We start from the raw sequence: 18,494 nt of genomic DNA, 5'->3' as shown, positions 1-18,494 counted from the left end.
AATCTTTATTTGCATTTGTCTGAAATGGGTCTGTTCTGTGATGTGGTCAGCTATTTAATTCAATGTAACACAGCTAACAGGAAGGAATTCTACATTTCTTCAGTGTAGAAGTATGCTTTCCCACTGTATCATTTATATAACCTTTTGAATTTTATAAACTCGTTGACAGAAAGCATTGTTTAAATCAATCTATCTTTCTGTACAGAAAAAACAGAATGACCACCTTTTGATACCTTCTGGTAATAATCAAAATCACAACTGTATACTTGTATACATAAGAAATGTAATAAACAATGAATATGTCACGAGTGCATTTGCACAGGTACAAAATGATGTAGAAAAGACATGGACAAAAATAGTTACAAAGAGGTAAAAGCATAAAACTGCCTTATGGAAGATATATATATATATATACAGTATATATATATATATATATATATATATATATATACACACACACATATATAATATAGAAAAAAATATATGCCCAATATGGAAAATAAAATAAGCAAAACTCAGTTTTATAAACAAGCCTGGCCTGCAAGCAGAAATCATTTGATGTGGAGACACCATCAAGAGTGACAGCAAGGATTGTCCAGGATTCAAAAGGGAAGTTTACAAGCTGATAAAAACCCATTTTATAATGCTTTCATTAATGTTTTTGTAAAGTTTTCTCATGGCAATGTCCTTCAGAACTGGAGCATGGATAGGAAGACTGGTGGATTATGTAAGGGAATCATGAAATAAGCAAATCAGATTGGATATATCCACACGGTACTTACAAATGTGATCACAAATTGTGTTCAACAAATGTGAAAACAAAAGTGTCCAAGCAACAGCTTCCAAGTAGAAACAGGAAGTTCAGCTGCACTAAAGGTCATGTCTTTGGTAGAAGGCAAGCACCTACATATGTTCAGATATCTCCAAATTCTAGAATCAGAATAAATAACGCAAATTAGACAAATCTACATAAATTAATTTTGGAATATTTATTCTGAGTGTAAAATTTGGAATTTTCTGTCAGGAATAGGACATAGTACTTTGGAAAGGATACATAAATGAATAGAAACTGGAAAAAAACCTAAAGAAGGAGAAAGAGTATTACGGTTTTATCAGATTCTTGCTGAGAGCTGCCACATTCTTCTCTATTATCATAACCAAGAACTATATCTCGTTCTTAAGTAACATATAGATTTTACAAGGACAATACCAACTTTTCAGTAGGATCATAGGTGATATTAATTTTCTGATCCCCTAACAGCAGTTGTGAATAAAGAAACTGAAAGCATCAAAACCAAAAAAGACAGATTGTTTGGATGACAAAGATCCAGTACAGATAACTTTAAAAATTTATAATTTCGACACAAATGGATTGTGAGTTATTAAAATCTCATTCTCTATTTTCAGACATACAGTATCTCTTATTGGTTATGCAGTTTTCTGCTTCTCAGTAGAGGTGGTATAATTCACACCAGGCCTAGCATGTTATGTAAACTCAGACAGATGTACTTTATTCAATAAATAATAGTTAAACAAACTGTAGTTTCTTGCAGTGTGTGAACCTAATCAATGAAAATAAAATCCTCTTAAATTGCCAAATTCCCTAAGACACACACACAAATGAAATATTTTGCTTTGGCATAGTAGCAGTTTCCACATGTCTAAAACAGTGAAGGTATGGAAAATATTCAAGCCTGAGGACTATCTTGGTGTCTAATACAAATGAAACATCTAAGTCCATATAAGACTTAAATATAGTTACAACTTGAGTTGTTTATAAGGAATGTCTGCATCAGGTGAAGGACTATCCAAGTCTGGGAATGTTGCTGCTTCATCACTGTCTACATTAATTTCATGTTCTTTATTCCATTATTTCCAAGAGAGGGAAAACAAGAGCAGAAACAAACAAAACTGCCTATCAGGAAAAATACTCAGCTAAGACACATCTATTTTTATCTGACCTGAAATAAAGCTCGTTATGGCAAACTATTTGAATGAAGGCTGAATACTGAGCAGGGACTGCAGCTCTCAAAACAGATCCCATAGAACGGCACCTGAGATCTCCTTCTTAAAAGAGCATCGGAGCAAGGGTTTCCATCCATGTCAAAGGCAAGAATAGTGTTTAGTTTGAAAGGCCCAGCATCCATCTTCCTACCCAAGGAGTTTTCCATCTGTTCCACAGGAATTGCCCTTGTGGTTTCTTCTAGAACAAAAATGATGTGTTCTTCGCTGAAGAGGTCACTGCTACACAAAGAGAGGAGGTTGCATCTGTCAGCAAGGTGTCTCCGTGACCAGCTCCCCCTTTAGCATTGGTCTGAAAAGAATGAGGCATGCAGGAGGGAGGGACTGGGGCCTTCGGTCAGTGGAGTGCAGCTGCCTTCCTCAGACTGTTCCGATAGTTCCCCATATTCACTATTATAAAAAGTCTGACCTCGGAGCTGTGATTGATACAATGGCCGACATCTGCCCCTCAGGTCGGACTGATCCACTGTTGGGTCTGCATTTTGATTGGATCCTTTACTACTGCTGGAGAAAAGGGAAAGCCAGGGAGTCAGTTCCAACAAAGACATATTCTAATTTAAGCTTCCTCAAAAAGCTTTTGAGCAGCAGAAAGATCAAAACAAAGACAAGCCATTTTGCAGATGGGTTAGTTTGGAAGATGTATAAAGTTAGATTAAAAAAAGGGGGTGGGGTGGGATTACAAAGAAAGTGGATCTTTCCAGTGAGAAAGTGAAGGCAGTGAACCAGAATGGTAGGTTTTATGTAAAACTTTAAGGCCCCAGTCAGGGGTTTGACTAGATAAAGGTATACCAGTCTGTTTATTTCTTTTATTGTTTAGATTTATTTCCCACCTAGGGTCTCAAAGCAGTGTTCATGGTACTCCCATCCACAATGTTATTCTCACAAAAACAATCAAGAACTGAAAGACAGTAACTGACCTAAATCACCCAGTGAGCTTCCAAAGGCTGAGTGTGGGCTTGGATGTCCCAGTTCCTAATCCAGCCCTCTAACCACTTTGGCACATTTGCTCTCAACTCTAAATTCATTTTCTAGGGCATGCTTCTCCAGCCTAGGTTTCTCTGGATGGGTTAGACTTCAGTTTCTGTAATTCCAACTTAGATTGGCCTTTGTGAGGGACTGAGTCTGAACCAATGTAAACAGCAGATGTAAAATATTTAGCCTTAAATGGTTTGGGGTCAAGGTACTTGAAAGTCTTCTGTCACCCACAGCAGCCTATGCATACTGTGAGCCCAACGGGTAAAGTGGTAGTCACTGGTCTACTGGGAATGACAACCACGTTGGTCAGCATAAGAGCTATGGAAGATTGCTCTTATAAGGTATCTCAGGCCCCTAAAAAATCAATTTTTCCATATATTTTATTAAAATGGCGTTTATAGACCATACATATTTATCTACATAACTATCATTTATTTAATTTTGGGGTAATGTGTTACTCAGAGCAAAGAAAAGTACTAAGAAACAGCCAAAGAAATTAAAGGCATGAGGTAAAAGAAGAAAAGGAAACATCAAAAATAGTTTACCTCAACATCATTTACATACCTCTCCATATTCTTGCAAACCATCTTTGCTTCTACCATGTGCATGCACAGCTTCACACATTGCCTTTGTTTTTTAAACTTCTCAACTCTCCTTGAGAATCTCATCAACTCTATCCAGCCACAACTTCATGAGTCTTCCCTCTCCTCTTGAGGAAAGCCATGCCCACTATCTAATCTCCTGTTTGTTATAGACATACAACCACACTGCACATAGTACAGCAATGGTGCTACTACTAAGGAACAGATCATCCTTTCCTGAGATTATATACTAAGCACTGAAAACATGTCCCATTTCCACAAGAATGGCAATGCCATCTGTGTTGCATTTAAGCAGTACTCGTTACTTCTTTGCTTTCCTTGCAGAATTCAAGTAGCTCCATTCAAAAACCATTGCATTCAATCAACAACTTTGTTATAGGTGCCTTTAGCAATGCTGCGACAAGCACCAGGTCACAGGAGAAGGTATGAGCTTATATCTTAGGTCTCCCAGTCCACTGACAGAAAGCACTCCAGGGCATTTTGTATTACTGAGAAGAGAGAGAGAATCAGCTGGGAGAGCACGATGATGAAGTACCTGAATGCACCTTCTTTTCTGTGTCTGTTTTCTATCCTCTCAAACTCCTCTGATGCCAAAACCATCCCACTGTCTGTCTGGTTATCCTGCAAGAAGCAGAAGCAATTGTTAAAAGGGAGAAAGGAATATATCAGCCGTATATGCAATTATTTCTTTTTGCATTCTTTTCTACATGTTGTAATGCAGTTCTCAAATTTTAAAAAAACATGCGTATTAGGGCAATGTCATATATGAGAGAAAGTCATTGCCAATATGTAAATTATTACCATCTTTGGGTATATGAAAATGAGCACAGATTTCAGTGCAGATGTTTTTAAAAGCTAATTTATGGAGCAGAAAAAGTAGACAGAGTCACCCAAATCTAGAAACACAGACATTCATCCCTAGACATGCCATCCTTGCTGAACATGGTCTCTGAACATGTTTCCAAACTGCAGAAGTGGCAAAACAACTTACTGTAATATGGTGGCATAACTGCAGATGGAAACTGATGAGCACTTGGGGAGGAGCATCTGATGAAAAGTGCATTGTAACCTTGTGATGCATGTCCCATCATTTTTTCATCATTGCGGATTGTATCACACACTTACGTTGATGAACAGGAGGAGAAGCTTAATTCTTCCATTGCTCATTGATATTTCCTCCAAAGACAGTTTTTAATTTATTTTCTCTAGGTATTCTATGAAGGATGGCAACAGATTACAGGAGAGAAATTATAGGCACTGGAAGGATTAAGTACCTTCCTTAGCTGTATTTCTTTATGAAAATGCCCTTTCATTCCTCTATTCACATTATCTTGGCTAAGACTGCAGGAAAAAAATCTTTGAACCTTCCCAGGGTATAATAATTTTCTGTCTAAAAGCAACCATTTTTCGCAGCTTTGGGATTACAAATAGGTGGGAAACCTCTTTATCTGAGGGTTTCCTGTGTGTTGGTGAACAGGTGAACATGCATACTCACACAGAGCATTCTTATATAGGCATATCCCTGCATAAGAGTTGTTGCTGACAGACAACACATGCAAACCCACTGCAATTTCCATCATTCCGGATGCATTTAGATAATTTTGTGGGGCCAGGGAAGCATTTGCGAAATGGAAATGGTGATGATGGACTCCTGTGCACCATTCTCTGCATAGAGATTATGCTCCCAACCAAATAGCTGTTAAATGTGCCAGGGAAGCTGGTATGTAAGGAGAAGGGTCATATGTACTACCATCCTCATTTTCAATTGTGCTGCCTGCTGAGAGAATAGTAACACTACCATGCCACTCACCAACCAGAAAGGAGTGTTGGGAGATGTGGGAGAGATTGCTGCAGAAGTGGAAACATTGTAGCCTCTTCATCTCTAGGGTCAGATATTCCTTCCTGAGGTTATTACAAGAACCCAATGCTTTATCAGCACTGAAATCATACTGTATTCTCCCCCCACCCCCAAAAGTTATCCTTTTTTTAATCCAAAAAGTGCAGTTGTGCCTGGTTGAATATAGTGGGTCTAGTTACTGTCTCTCTTCTATATTTAGAAAGCTGCTTGGCCGTCCACACAAGCTAGTTGCAATTTATGTGAGTGTTGCATTATGGCAGAAAATGAAATGCGCACATATATCATCTGAATAAATCTTTAGACTACTATACAAATATCTGTCACAGCAGATGGCAGCACCTAACTGATCTTGACTGATTTTGAGAAAGCTAAGCAGAGTCAGATCTTGTTTGTGTTTGGATGGGAATCCACTAGGAAATCCATTGAAAAAATCATCAAGGCCAGGAAGAATGCAATAGCAAGCTTGTTTATTTATTTGATTTATATAGCCGCCCATCTCACATATGTGACTTACCGTAAAATAGATAAAAATAAATAAAATACATAATATAAAATAAAAACACATAACAGCTGAGCTTCATAAAATAACTGTCAACAAATCCAGAAGACAGGCTCTATCACACTTCTGGGGTTCCAGGCCTGGGCACAAAACCAAGTTTTTAGGGCCTTGTGAAAGTCCAGCAGGGTGGGGACTAACCTAATCTCAGGTGTAATGAAGTTCCACAGGGCAGGCGCCATGGCAGAAAAGGCCCTCCTCCTGGGCCCTGCCAGCTGACACTCTAGCTGATGGCACCTGGAGCACACCCCTCCTGCTAGACCAGATAGAAACAATTGGGGAAGAGAATGTCCCCTAAGTAGCCCAGTCCCAAGCCATATAGGGTATTGCTTTGCATGGTTGAACATTTTTATGTAGTCAAAAGGAGTCACTCAATTTGAAGACATTTTTACCTTTGCAGAAAAATAAGTACAGACTTAATGGTTTTTGCATTTCATTTTGTCATCTTTAAAACTGTCCACTCACCGGATGTGCTTTATACATAGTTTGTGTCATAGGAAATTCTTCAAAAGTCTTTATTCTGGATGGACACCTTATTTGATTCCCACCAGTCAAACAGCCAGGGAAAGACACACAGTTATAGTATCTAGGAGAGGAAAATCAAAGAAGATCTAGTCTTCAGCTATGGAAGCCTTCATTTTATGCTCTGAATCAAACTGGGTTAATTATGAATACTAACTTTCCAGCAAATGACCAACTTGGACTGAAGGAGCTCTTTCTCCAGGTTGCATGTTTAAGGCCTAACTGTACATCACATGCATATGTTTTCAGCAATCCTTTTTTTTTAAATATACAATTTTAAGGTGCTTAGGATCAAGAAAGGAAGACCAGCATGGAAAAATCAGTGTTTAAACTTTCCCAGCCTGCCAGGGGAAAAGCAGAAAAATTTGAGCAGAAAAATGAATGGCAGAGAAATTTTAAAACTTTCCTCCTCCCATTGTTATTTTTCCATTCAGACTGCAGCCTCCAAGGCTGCTTTTCATTTTAAAACCTGCCTTATTCCAAGTCATACTATTTGTCCATCTAACACTGAATTATCTATCTGTAATTGTACAGGCAAAGGACATTTCAATCAATTGCCATCTAATACTGGATACAGATGCCAAGGATTTTATGTGGGACTTTTGGCATGCAAAGGATGGCTTTACCTGTTAAGGCGCCCTTCCCTATATGAGGACACTTTTATACATCTCTTCAGCACCTTAGATGAACCTTGCTAATCTTCTAACAAACAGCACAGAGAATTAATCTCTTGGCATTGGGGAGATCTGATGCTTTGATTGGAAATGGTAAATCTCTTTTCCTGTGACATAATTCGTGTCACTTTGTAATTGCAGTTGGCATTTTCCTTCTTAGTGCTTGTGGTACCCATCTTTACTGATACAGGGGAAAATATTCATTGTCCTACAGGAAGTAGGACACACCAACTGTTGACTTATTACAAAAGCACCCCTCCACACATGCTTATACAAATCAACCTAACCCAAAGAGTTAAGGGGTGTATTTTAAATAAACAGAATAAAAAAATCTCCCTGGAAAGATTTTGGATGTGACTCAAAATATTGAAGGAAGTGCTAATGGTGTGAGAAAGACATGTGCTCCTTCTACAATATTTGTTCAAAAGTTGGCTGACTTTTAGCTAGGGTCTTCTTCCTGTCATGTTTTTCAGAAACCAATGGGAGTTTACCTTGCTGCTACATTGTGGCAGTGTACCCGCATGTCAAATTCTTCTTCATCCGAATTCTGCTGGATGGAGGAAGCCACCTGGGAGAAGCCATCATCTTCAGAGCTCTGAGAGTCATTTAACGGGATATAGTCTTTCCCTTCCTAATAGGATCCAGATAAATGTTTATGAGGATAGAGAACTTTACAAGTAGGTAGCAGCAATGATGGAAATAAATACAATTTCAGTGTCCTCTTTGTCCCTTTAATAAGATGTACTTGAATCTAAAGGGGGAGAGAGCTGCCTATGGCTGTGTGGACACGTACTTGTGAAAGATAACAGACAGAAGAATTTTTTGAGGAGAGTAAGTCAAACAATAATTTATCTCAGAAAAATGATACAACACATTAGCCTTTCCATCTCCTAACTAGAGAGAAGCTATAGAAAAGACCACCTCTAGGTCATTCATGCTATTTACCTATTTGCATTATTTGTTATCAATTCCTTGGAATTTTATTTCTAAGATGGGCCATAGCTTAAAATACCCAAACAAGCAAGGACATATGCTCTATATCAATTTCTAGTTTCAAGCTTCATAACACTAGATACTAAGGCACTCTTCCCAACCTTGTATTAACTGCTGATGGAAGATCTATCATCTATCACTTAGGAAGGCTGGTGAAATCACAATGGAGAGAGAAAGCAGTTTGATGTAAATAAGCCATCGAATCTTGATGACATACAGTATCCTGGGGTGGGGGTGGGGGACGGGAAGAATATCAACAACAAAGCAGGGTCACAAAACGTGTGACTTGCAAGTCCAGTGGACTGTCCCTAGAAAACACTGCATGATCTAATGCAAGTAAATAATGTGAGTGCATGAAGAATGGGGGGAAAAGCCCTACAAATAGTGGACAGTTTTTCCATGTACGAGGCCCAGCCAGAATCTAAACAGATTCAAAATAATAAAAATATAAATTATAAAACTCAACCTATTCAAAAATCTTGTGATCCTTCAACTTGCCCATGAACTCATGGAGAGCAACCTACAATATTGTAGCTAACAGTGTCAAAGAGAATACTAACAACTTGGGTGATAAGTTTTTGGTTTTTAAAAACTGAAAACTGTCTAGTAATTTTCAGAGGCTGCAAAATAGCATTACTGTAGTATCATGCAACACTTCTGATGTCAAATACAGCCTAATGCAATTCTTATCCTCTGTCTGCTCCCAGCTGCACATTCTGCAGTATATAAAAAACCACTATAATCTGGGACTAAATACTGAGTGTAGCCAAGATGCAGTCAATGCATTTTTTGGTCATGAAATTCTTGCATACGATTTGCTGATACAAGGTCTAATTTATTTTCTGCCTTTCTTAGCAGGGAAGGAATCAACCTAGTAATGCCACAAGTTAATTTCTTGCTTTGTGCCTTGTCTTCCTTGCATAAATCATTTTAAAATGATGAAAAATATATATTTCTATCTCAAGTCATCTCTAGTCTGCTTGTGGCACACAGCAGTCTAGACTGAGTAGGATGTTTGTGGGATATGATAAGCTGCATTTGTTAATAGGGACAGAGCAAAGAAGATTCTACATCAGAAAAAAGACCTGAAGTGTAAAGTGATTTCTTCCAACTTGATGATATTGCATAGGTTGCAGCAATATTATAAACAGTTTTTGCTTCTAGCTTTTATCTGAAAAACTATGTCATATATTAATATATTGCACGTGTGCCATTCTCACAAACTGATAACCAACAGAAATGCTAGATCACGCTAGGTCTGTATGTTTACTCAGCAATGTAATCATCATCATCATCATCATCATCATCATCATCATCATCTTTCCAGATATTGCTGACTACTGCAGCTTGCCTTAGTGTTGTGATAACAATTGGAAACTAACCTGTTGAACATTCTCCTGAAGAAGATCTCCCAGGATCTCTACCAAATCAGAGAATGTTGGCCTTTCTTTGGGATCCCCATACCAACAATTCAGCATTATTCTGTAACTGCAAAGAACAAATTTTTGCATAAAGTTAGTCAGGTACAGATGAAATGGAAAAGCTTTATAAAGGAAAAACCCATCCTTAAACTAGATGCTATACCATACTTCAGACTAGCTGTGTTACTACAAAATAGATGGAAGCAGTTGGGCTGTAATTCATCTCAGTCTCCCTTACAAGAAGCTCTGAAACCTCCTGTAGATCTATATTTTGTTGATTTAGTATCTTCATTGTTGGCTATATACTGAAGTACTTCGACTCACATTTCTGCAGTAGCATATTCTGGAGCTCTCATCCTGGTGCCATCTTTTAGTCTTTGGCAAAATTCCTCATTGATTTGTACTCCAGGGTAAGGGGAGGCTCCTGAAGAAGATGCAGTGGTATAAAGGGAAAGGGGAAGAAAATAAATAATAGATGGATTCTTGCAGCTGTACGTATCTACTGTTTTGACACAAAACACTACAGTAAAATACAGGTATTTTTTAATTAGTTCTGCAATGGACGCTATTTCACAATGACTGTTTTGCAGCTACTCAGAAGCCATTAAACAAGCTGAAACATCCTCTATAAAAAGGGTCAGAATCACAAGATTGTTTGTGGTTGTTCAATAACTACTCAAGACATTTTCAAGCCTTAATTTCTAAAATTGGCATGATACGGGAATGTTATGAACATTCTCAGAATTGAAGGTAAAGTCTCCTTCAAACTAAGTTTCTCTCCTGGTGACTTCCTGGACACACCCATGTAATTATCTTGGTAAGACTATTAAAGTGGTTTGTCATTGTCTTGCAGGATGCCTTTTAATTTCAAAGCCTAGCTTATAGCCCTGGTACCTCTTGTTGGTCACTCATCCAAATACTATCCAGGACTGACTCTGCTTAGATTTCTGAATTTAAATCAGCTAGGAGTTGCCAACTTGCTAGGCCGTAATTAACACCCAGTTTATTAATGCTGAGATGGCAGATCACTGAGATATGCAGGATCCAGCTATTTACTTTGTAATTATGAAGCAAGTGGACTGGCAGAAGAATTTTGCAATTGATCACTTAAACGTAGGAAATACAGGTGTGGTAGAAAAAGAAACAAATGTAGGGAGTCCTGCAGTCTACTTTTAAATTGTATGCTCATAAAAATATAGCTAAGCCCGTGAAGAGTCCAAATATTCAACGCTCACCTAGAGAGAAGATCTCCCACAATAGGACTCCAAAGGACCAGACATCACTCTGAGTAGTGTAAACTTTGTCAAAGATGCTTTCTGGAGCCATCCACTTGAGCGGAAGGCGAGCCTACAGGATAGCAGTAGAAGGCCACATATGTTACAGTCCAAGAAAAGAAGTTAACAGTATTATTTTTTTTAAAAGCACAGGAAAATCTCCAGAGATTCTATAGTGGTGTTTGAAGATGGGCAGCAAATAAGGTAAATAAGAAATGTTCATTTTCAAATAGCACAGGAAATTGCAGCCTGGTATAATCTATCTGCCGAGATGCTTCAGCTGCATTTGCTGTGAGTTCCAGAACAAGGCAGAAAACGGAAATTTGGCTCATATTTAAAGTCAAACTGTACAGATTACCAAAATACTGAACTGCTTCAAGATAACCTTTAAATATTAATTACTTTTTTCCTCAAAACAGTTTTGTAGACCATGGATTTGCAAGAAAAAGAGTCCTATCTTTTACTTATTAGATTTTAAGTTGTATCAAGGGACCTTTATCAGTAAATGTAGACAAGGCTACTGATTCTATCAGTGGTGGGAAGCATGTGACTTCCAGTTGATGTTGCTTTCCAACTCACATCAGCCCAAACAATATGACAACGGCAAGGGATTATGGTATGGCAGCTCAGAAATATCTATGGGGCTACAGATTCTGCAAAGCAGGCAATTTTTTTTTCGTTTTGGACACTGATCCAAATACATACTTTGTATCAAGAAATTACATTAGATAAAGTATTTGTCTGCTTCATTCCTTCAGATACCTTTCTTTGGGTTAGACATTCCCTCTGCAGTGGAATAGCCAAAGGTCATCAGTAAATAAAATAAACCCAAATTCCATAGAGGCAATATCTTCATTAGACTAATTAAATATTTACACAATAGTATTCATTCCATTCTGAATTTTGGATTTTTCCCCCTCTCATGTTTAACACAGCTATATTGATTTTTATACGATAACACTGAAATCAATTGACTGGCAACCAACTTCTGAAACCAGTTCCTTTTTATCCCAGCTACAACCCAGAACTCACACTGCCCTTCCTGACGTAGTCAGGGTCCTTGTAGATATCCCGAGCCAGACCAAAGTCACAAATCTTCACCACGTTGTTCTCTGACAGTAAGATGTTCCGAGCTGCTAAGTCTCTATGGATGCACTACAGGAAAATGGAGGAGAGGGCAGGGAGAAATAAAAAAAATTAAATTTTGATGCAATATGAAAAGGACAGAAAAATTAAAAAAAGAAAAATGTTGAAATCTCTTTCAGGCCTCTACCCTCAATGAAAGACACTAATAAGAGAAGCAAGCATTCATTTGCAGAAAGTAGTCAACATCTTCTGTTTTCTCTCATTTATTAGCAAAGCTACAGATATGATTGTAAGAAAAAAAAAACAAGAAATGCTATCCTGGATCAGATCAAGGCCTATTTGATCCAGTCTCTTGCATCTCATGATGGGATGGCCAGGTGCTTCCAGGAATTTATTGTAAACCGCCCAGAGTCCCCCTGTTTGGGGGAAGATGGGCGGTGATAGAAATTTTAATAATATAAATAAATAAATAAATTCCATAAGCAAACATAAGCAAACCTTGCTGTCAGGCCCAGCCCAAGAACTTCAGAGAATCAGTCCAGCCAAACTTCAGTTCTTTATTTGCTAACGCTGTATAGACAGAATCTTGCCAGACTAAAGCAACCCTACCTAACCTCAGGGGAAATAACCTGGGAAAGCTTTAGGGTGGGGCTATTCTGAATCTCTTGGTTTTCCCACTACTGCCCCCTTCCTGCTCTCACCCCATAAGGAAAACAAATTTTCCTCCACAGTCAGTGGAATCCACTAACTGCTTTCCCTATCTTTTCCCAAAGCTTCTCTATATTTGTCTGCATCAAGCATCATTCTGTGGATTACTGATAGTTTCCCCCAGTCATAACTATTGACAGAAGAGATATGGTGGGATGGATGGATGGATGGATGGATACAGTGAACAATTACCTTTCTAGAGGCCAGAAACTCCATTCCACGGGCAACCTGAAAGCTGTAGCAGATCAGATCTTCCATTGTCAGAGGGCTTTGCCATAAATCATCCACTATATAAATGTGCAAGTGAGGAGGTTACATTCTGCAGGTTGGTAGTGGAAAAGAAAAGGTTGCTTTCCCCAGGCAACAGGATAAACTAATGCATTTGGGGGGGGGGTTGTCCCACAGAAATCTTGCAAAGTAGAAAGAGATAGTGGAATAATTGGGATCAATGACTATTGTTCAGGACAAAGCTATTATTGATTATTAGTTATTTAAAACAAACTCTGGGTGGCTGATGACCAAAGAATAAAAACAATATATACAGACAATAAAAACAAGCAAAACCAAAAAAACCCAAAAAAACCAACACCAGAAAAACCTGGCATCACAACCAAACTTCCCAATGCAGACCACAACAGCCTCCTCTCATTCCTATCTCACACTATCACAACACTTTGTGGGAAAGCCAAGGGGGCTGCTGCAGAAAAGTCATGCTTCTTAAGTCCCACTAGATGACAACATTTCAGGGAAGGGACCTGGAGCGAGCCCACTCTATCCGACCTAGTGGAACAGACAGATACCCTCAGGGAGAGGTGGTCTCTCAGGTAACCTGGCCCTGTGTCATGTAGGGCTTTAAAGGTGATAACCAGAACCTTGAATTGCACTGGGAAAGAAAGTGGGAGCCAGTGCAGCTGGTGCAGCAATGGGGTAACATGGGCAAACTGAGAGGCACCCAGCACTGAGTGAGCTGCTGCATTTTGGACCAGTTGTAACTTCTGGGTGTCCTTCAAAGGCAGCCCCATGTAAAGCGCATTGCAGTAATTCAAACAGGAAGTGAACAAGGCATGAGTGACTATGAGCAAGGGCTCCTGGCACACAAGATGAATCTGTGCAAAGGCCCCCCTCAAGCAGGAGCCAGGAGGATCCACAAATAGTTCTGTACAATTTAGTTCAAGTGAACGCAATGGAGTGTGAACATCTATTTATTTATTTATCATATTTTTATCACTGCCCATCTCCCGCACATGGGGGGCCCTATATATAGCTGTATGCTGGGTAGCAAGCACAGTGGTGCTAAGAACATGGCCAGCCTTCACATAAGACATAGGGTATGTCTTTATTAGATATCTATCTTTAAATGGAAGTAAATCATTTATCTGCCAAGAGTTAGCCATTTAATTATGAGAGACCTAACAGCAAACAGCAAAATGAGTTCTGTCAAAGAAATCAAAACTGAACTGAATATGTCTCTTTTTGGGATTTCTGCATCTGTTTCCTGATGAATATGAACACACACACACACACACACACACAGTCAGATAACACAATTGCCCTGCCTGCAGGAAAACTGTGTTTTTCTTTTTGTCAAGGTGCTGCAAATGTTTAAGCCATGGAATGATACTGACCTTTTGTAGAATTATATATCCTTGCTATGTGACCTTAGCTAAAATGGTAAATATTTCTGGAAAGTTTTATATATTCATGAAGTGATAGACAATGGTGTGCCAGGAAAAGTGGAAGATTGTTTTGATAAAAGGGAATTGTCCTATACAAAATATTTGGGTCTCTAAGAGAGAAGTGGGAAAGGTAAAAAGATGAACCCCCATTTCTGAAAGAATATGAAAGCAAATATATTTTTATGACTGCAAAAGGGTTGGAGTGCCTAAGTGTAAGACTAATATGCTCAAGTGGGGATTGCTGATGGATAATAACCCGCTGTGTGGATGTGGAGAGATACAGAATCCGGCCCGCCTGCTGACCTGCCGATTATTACCAATTGTGTGCACTGAAAATGACTTGTTTTTGGCCAATGACAAAGCCAAAAAGGTGGCGTCATACTGGCAGCTTAAGGTTTGATCTAGATACGAAAGAAGAAGAATGACTGCAATCCATCTTGTTATTTAGTAATTATATTAGCATAATTATTATTATAATTAATATTCATATTGGTGAAGTTCCTCAAAGATGCATTTGAATAAAGTTGCTTAACCTGTACAACTAGTAATAATAGTATTCATTAATAAAAATTATCATCAAACTTAAATATAAAACCGGGTGAGCACAAAGTTTGCTTTTGTCAACATTATGCATATAGTCTGATCCAGATAAAAATATTTAACACACACACACACAAAACCCCTTTTCTCATCAAATTAAGTATTTGGAAATATTATTGACAAAATATTTCTGAAATTGAATTTAATACAAAGTTTATTCATAAATCTTAAATTCATTCAGTGTTCAATATTCTGAATTCATCAGTTTCTTTTTCCTAAACCTGTCCCTTTCAAATACTTAAGAGATTGTTTCTAGTGTGCTGCCACTGGAATTCTGTATCTTTTACCTCTGAATTTAGAAGACATATTTTATAAAAAATAAAGAGGGCTTTGGAGGAGACACCATCAAAACCTCTGGGGAAGCATATGCAGCCCACTGTCATGAAATCCACACTCCTATTACAGGCATACCTTCATTCATTTTCATTTAATGGCACACACTATATAATCACATAACATGATCCCCTGAAAATTCTGGGTCCTCCGTGACTTTAGGTAAAGGTAAAGGTAAAGGTTTCCCTCGACGTAAAGTCCAGTCGTGTCCGACTCTAGGGGGTGGTGCTCATCTCCGTTTCTAAGCCTTAGAGCCGGCGTTGTCATAGACACTTCCGGGTCATGTGGCCAGCATGACGACATGGAACGCTGTTACCTTCCCGCCGAAGCGGTACCTATTGATCTACTCACATTTGCATGTTTTCGAACTGCTAGGTGAGCAGGAGCTGGGACTAGCAATGGGAGCTCACCCCGCCGCGCGGTTTCGAACCGCCGACCTTCCAATCGGCAGCTCAGCGGTTTAACCCGCAGCGCCACCGCGTCCTTGACTTTATTGTGACCTAATTTTTATGAAGTAGAATAATGACTCACCATTTCTCCCTATCCTATAAACTGCTGGGTAAGTCATACTACCCTTACCATTTACAATGATGGTGAACAGTACAGTCCATGAGGTTACCCACTCCACACTGTATGTAAAGTATATACAGTAAAGCATCAAGTATCATGCTCACCCATTTTTTCCTGATGGTTAAGGTAACTTACATTAGCTATCATTAGTTTCAAGATTCACTAAGACCATGTTTAAGAAATCCTGCACAATTAATTATACTCCTCTGAAGGAAAAATGGACAGCCACTATTTTTTACCTTCTTGTATGAGATGTGGTGATGATGCTGTCTGACTCTTGTTCATTAGAAGTCTATTAAGAATTGCACTGTCACGGGTGCAGGACCAGCTTCTCTTGTCTGCTCGAACTGCTTCCACAATGGAACGGACTTGGATACGCAGTCTGGGGGATTTTTCCTAGGAAGAAGGCCGGACCACAAAAGTTACTTACTAGAAGACAGACTAACTACCTAGTGATTCAGGCACTATGAATATTTCTTCTCATATCAGGTTAAGCAGCCAAAACACACTAAACTTCATTTAGCAGATAGAAAGTTAGAGTAAATATGGGAGCAGCAGACATACAAGGCAGAATACAGATGAGCCATAGAGCTACAAGGTGGGTGGTAAATATACTATTTATGTTTGGTAAAGTTGAGGGCCAGCAGAAAAGAGGAAGACCTTCAATGTGATGGATTGATACAATTATTGCAACAATGGATGCAAACATTGGAACAGTCAGGCATATGGTGCATGACCGAACAGCATTTCATTCTGTCATACATAGGGTCGCCATGAGTCGTAAACGACTCGATGGCAACTAACAACAACAACAACATTTGTATCTTGTACCACATCTATATGCCAGTCCCAAGCCCAGGCAAATGGGAAGGGCTGGAGAAAGACCTGGTGATCTACGGTGTTCCAGTATTATTACCAAAGTTTTATGGAAAAAAATTCAAAGGAAAGTTTGAAGATGGTAGCAGAAAGTTGGAGTTCCAGGCAAGAAAGTATCAAACGTGCTACTGGGGAAGATCAACATGTTACAAGTAGTCTAGGAGATAATGACACAGCAGAAGAAACCCCTTTGAGGAGCCTGAATGCTGATGAAGCCTATGATGAAAGGAACCATCTGGGCTGAAAGAAAATGAACAAGATTGTATGATTGGAATTGGAATATATGAAGTATGAACCACAGGAAGCTGGATATCATCAAGAAAGAAATGACAAGGATCAAAATAGGCCTTCTTGTCATCAGTGAGATCAACTGGATTGGAAACAGCTACATTCAGTCAGATGAGTTTACAGTGTACTATTACGGAAATGATAACATCAGAAGGAATGGAGGAGCACTGATAACAAACAAGAAAATCACCAAATAAGTTGAAACCTTCCAAACACTAAATTATAACATAATGGCTATTGGAATCAGAGCAAAATCTCTGAATGTCACAATTTTCCAAATTTATGCACCAACAGAAGCATCCAAAGAAGAAATAGAACAATTCTATGCTAACATTCAAAAAATACTAGAGAAATGCTGAAAAGATATACAGTATATAGTATACATTCCTATAATGAGATTTTAACCCCAAAATTTGAGAAAAAGAAGCAGAAATTGTTGGCAGATTCGGTTAGGAGAAAGGAATGCAGTAGGTGATCACTTGGTGAGGTTCTATCAAGAAAATCAGCTGGAAAGGTCAGTGTTCATCCCAATCCCAAAGAAGGGTGACGCATGTTATTGTTCCATCTCCTGCACAGTAGCCCTGATAACATATCCCAGCACCATTTTCTTGAAAATCATACAACAACAGTTGGGCCAAGTATGAAAAAAGCCTAACACAGAGGCTGGTTTTAGAAGAGGAAAAAGCCCTTGAAACCACACTGCAAATCTTTGATGGACCATGCAACAAGCACATGAATTTCAAAAAAATTATATGTATGCTTTATCCACTTTAGCAAAGCTTTCAAATTCATTTAACATGAACAATTATGGAAGTACCTGAAAGAAATGGATGTAGCAGTATTCTTGATTCAGTTAATAAAATCATTGCACAACAGCCAAGAAACCACTGTCAGAATAACTTCTGGAGACATAGATCGGTTCAAGATTGGAAAAGGTGTATGGGGGACTTGTATTCTAACCTCAATACTATTCAGTTTATATACAGAGGCAGTTTTGAGGAATCTTACTTTAGATGAATCAGAAACTGGAATAAAAATTGCTGGCAGTAACATCAACATTTTAAGATATGCAGATGACACCACTCTAGTGGCAGAAAATGAAGAAGATATAAAATAACTTATCCTAAAAGTCAAGGGAGAGAATGAAAAAGCTCATTGTAGCTAAACATCAAGAAAACAAAAGTAATGACAACAGTTGGAAATGGTGACATTAAGGTAAGAATCGACAACAGAAATTGAATCAGTCCAGGACTTTATTTTCCTTGGTTCCAAAATCAGCTGAACGGGAGACACCGAACCCCAAATGAAATGCAGGATATACTTGGAGACACTGCAGTGATTAGCATGGAAAAGATATGGAAAAGCAAGGACATCAGTCTTAATACCAAGTGATTGTGAAAGTTGGACAATAAAAAACATGGATAAAAGGAAACTAGAATTATGGGTTTGAAGATGGCTAC

At 38.6% G+C, this 18,494-nt stretch overlaps 1 protein-coding gene across 3 annotated transcripts in view; it reads right to left on the bottom strand.

Annotated features, from left to right (window-relative positions):
* Positions 1 to 1,485: 1,485 nt before the first annotated feature.
* Positions 1,486 to 18,494, bottom strand: part of FLT4 (fms related receptor tyrosine kinase 4) — a 104,201-nt gene continuing 87,192 nt past the window's right edge. For 2 of the 3 annotated variants that reach the window (XM_063292216.1, XM_063292218.1), the window contains exons 21-30: positions 16,110 to 16,266; positions 12,884 to 12,978; positions 11,930 to 12,052; positions 10,859 to 10,970; positions 9,948 to 10,047; positions 9,585 to 9,690; positions 7,701 to 7,840; positions 6,479 to 6,599; positions 4,135 to 4,220; positions 1,486 to 2,526 (exon numbers count right to left, since the gene is read on the bottom strand). In XM_063292216.1, the coding sequence (XP_063148286.1) occupies positions 2,304 to 2,526; positions 4,135 to 4,220; positions 6,479 to 6,599; positions 7,701 to 7,840; positions 9,585 to 9,690; positions 9,948 to 10,047; positions 10,859 to 10,970; positions 11,930 to 12,052; positions 12,884 to 12,978; positions 16,110 to 16,266 (1,263 nt within the window). In that variant the 3' untranslated portion in view covers positions 1,486 to 2,303. The remainder of the gene's footprint in view (positions 2,527 to 4,134; positions 4,221 to 6,478; positions 6,600 to 7,700; positions 7,841 to 9,584; positions 9,691 to 9,947; positions 10,048 to 10,858; positions 10,971 to 11,929; positions 12,053 to 12,883; positions 12,979 to 16,109; positions 16,267 to 18,494) is intronic. The other variant, XM_063292217.1, reaches the window with a different exon arrangement.

The sequence above is a fragment of the Candoia aspera genome, chromosome 2 (assembly GCF_035149785.1).
Source record: "Candoia aspera isolate rCanAsp1 chromosome 2, rCanAsp1.hap2, whole genome shotgun sequence".
In the NCBI taxonomy this organism is placed as follows: Eukaryota; Metazoa; Chordata; class Lepidosauria; order Squamata; family Boidae; genus Candoia; species Candoia aspera.
This window is presented reverse-complemented; position numbering and strand designations above follow the sequence as displayed.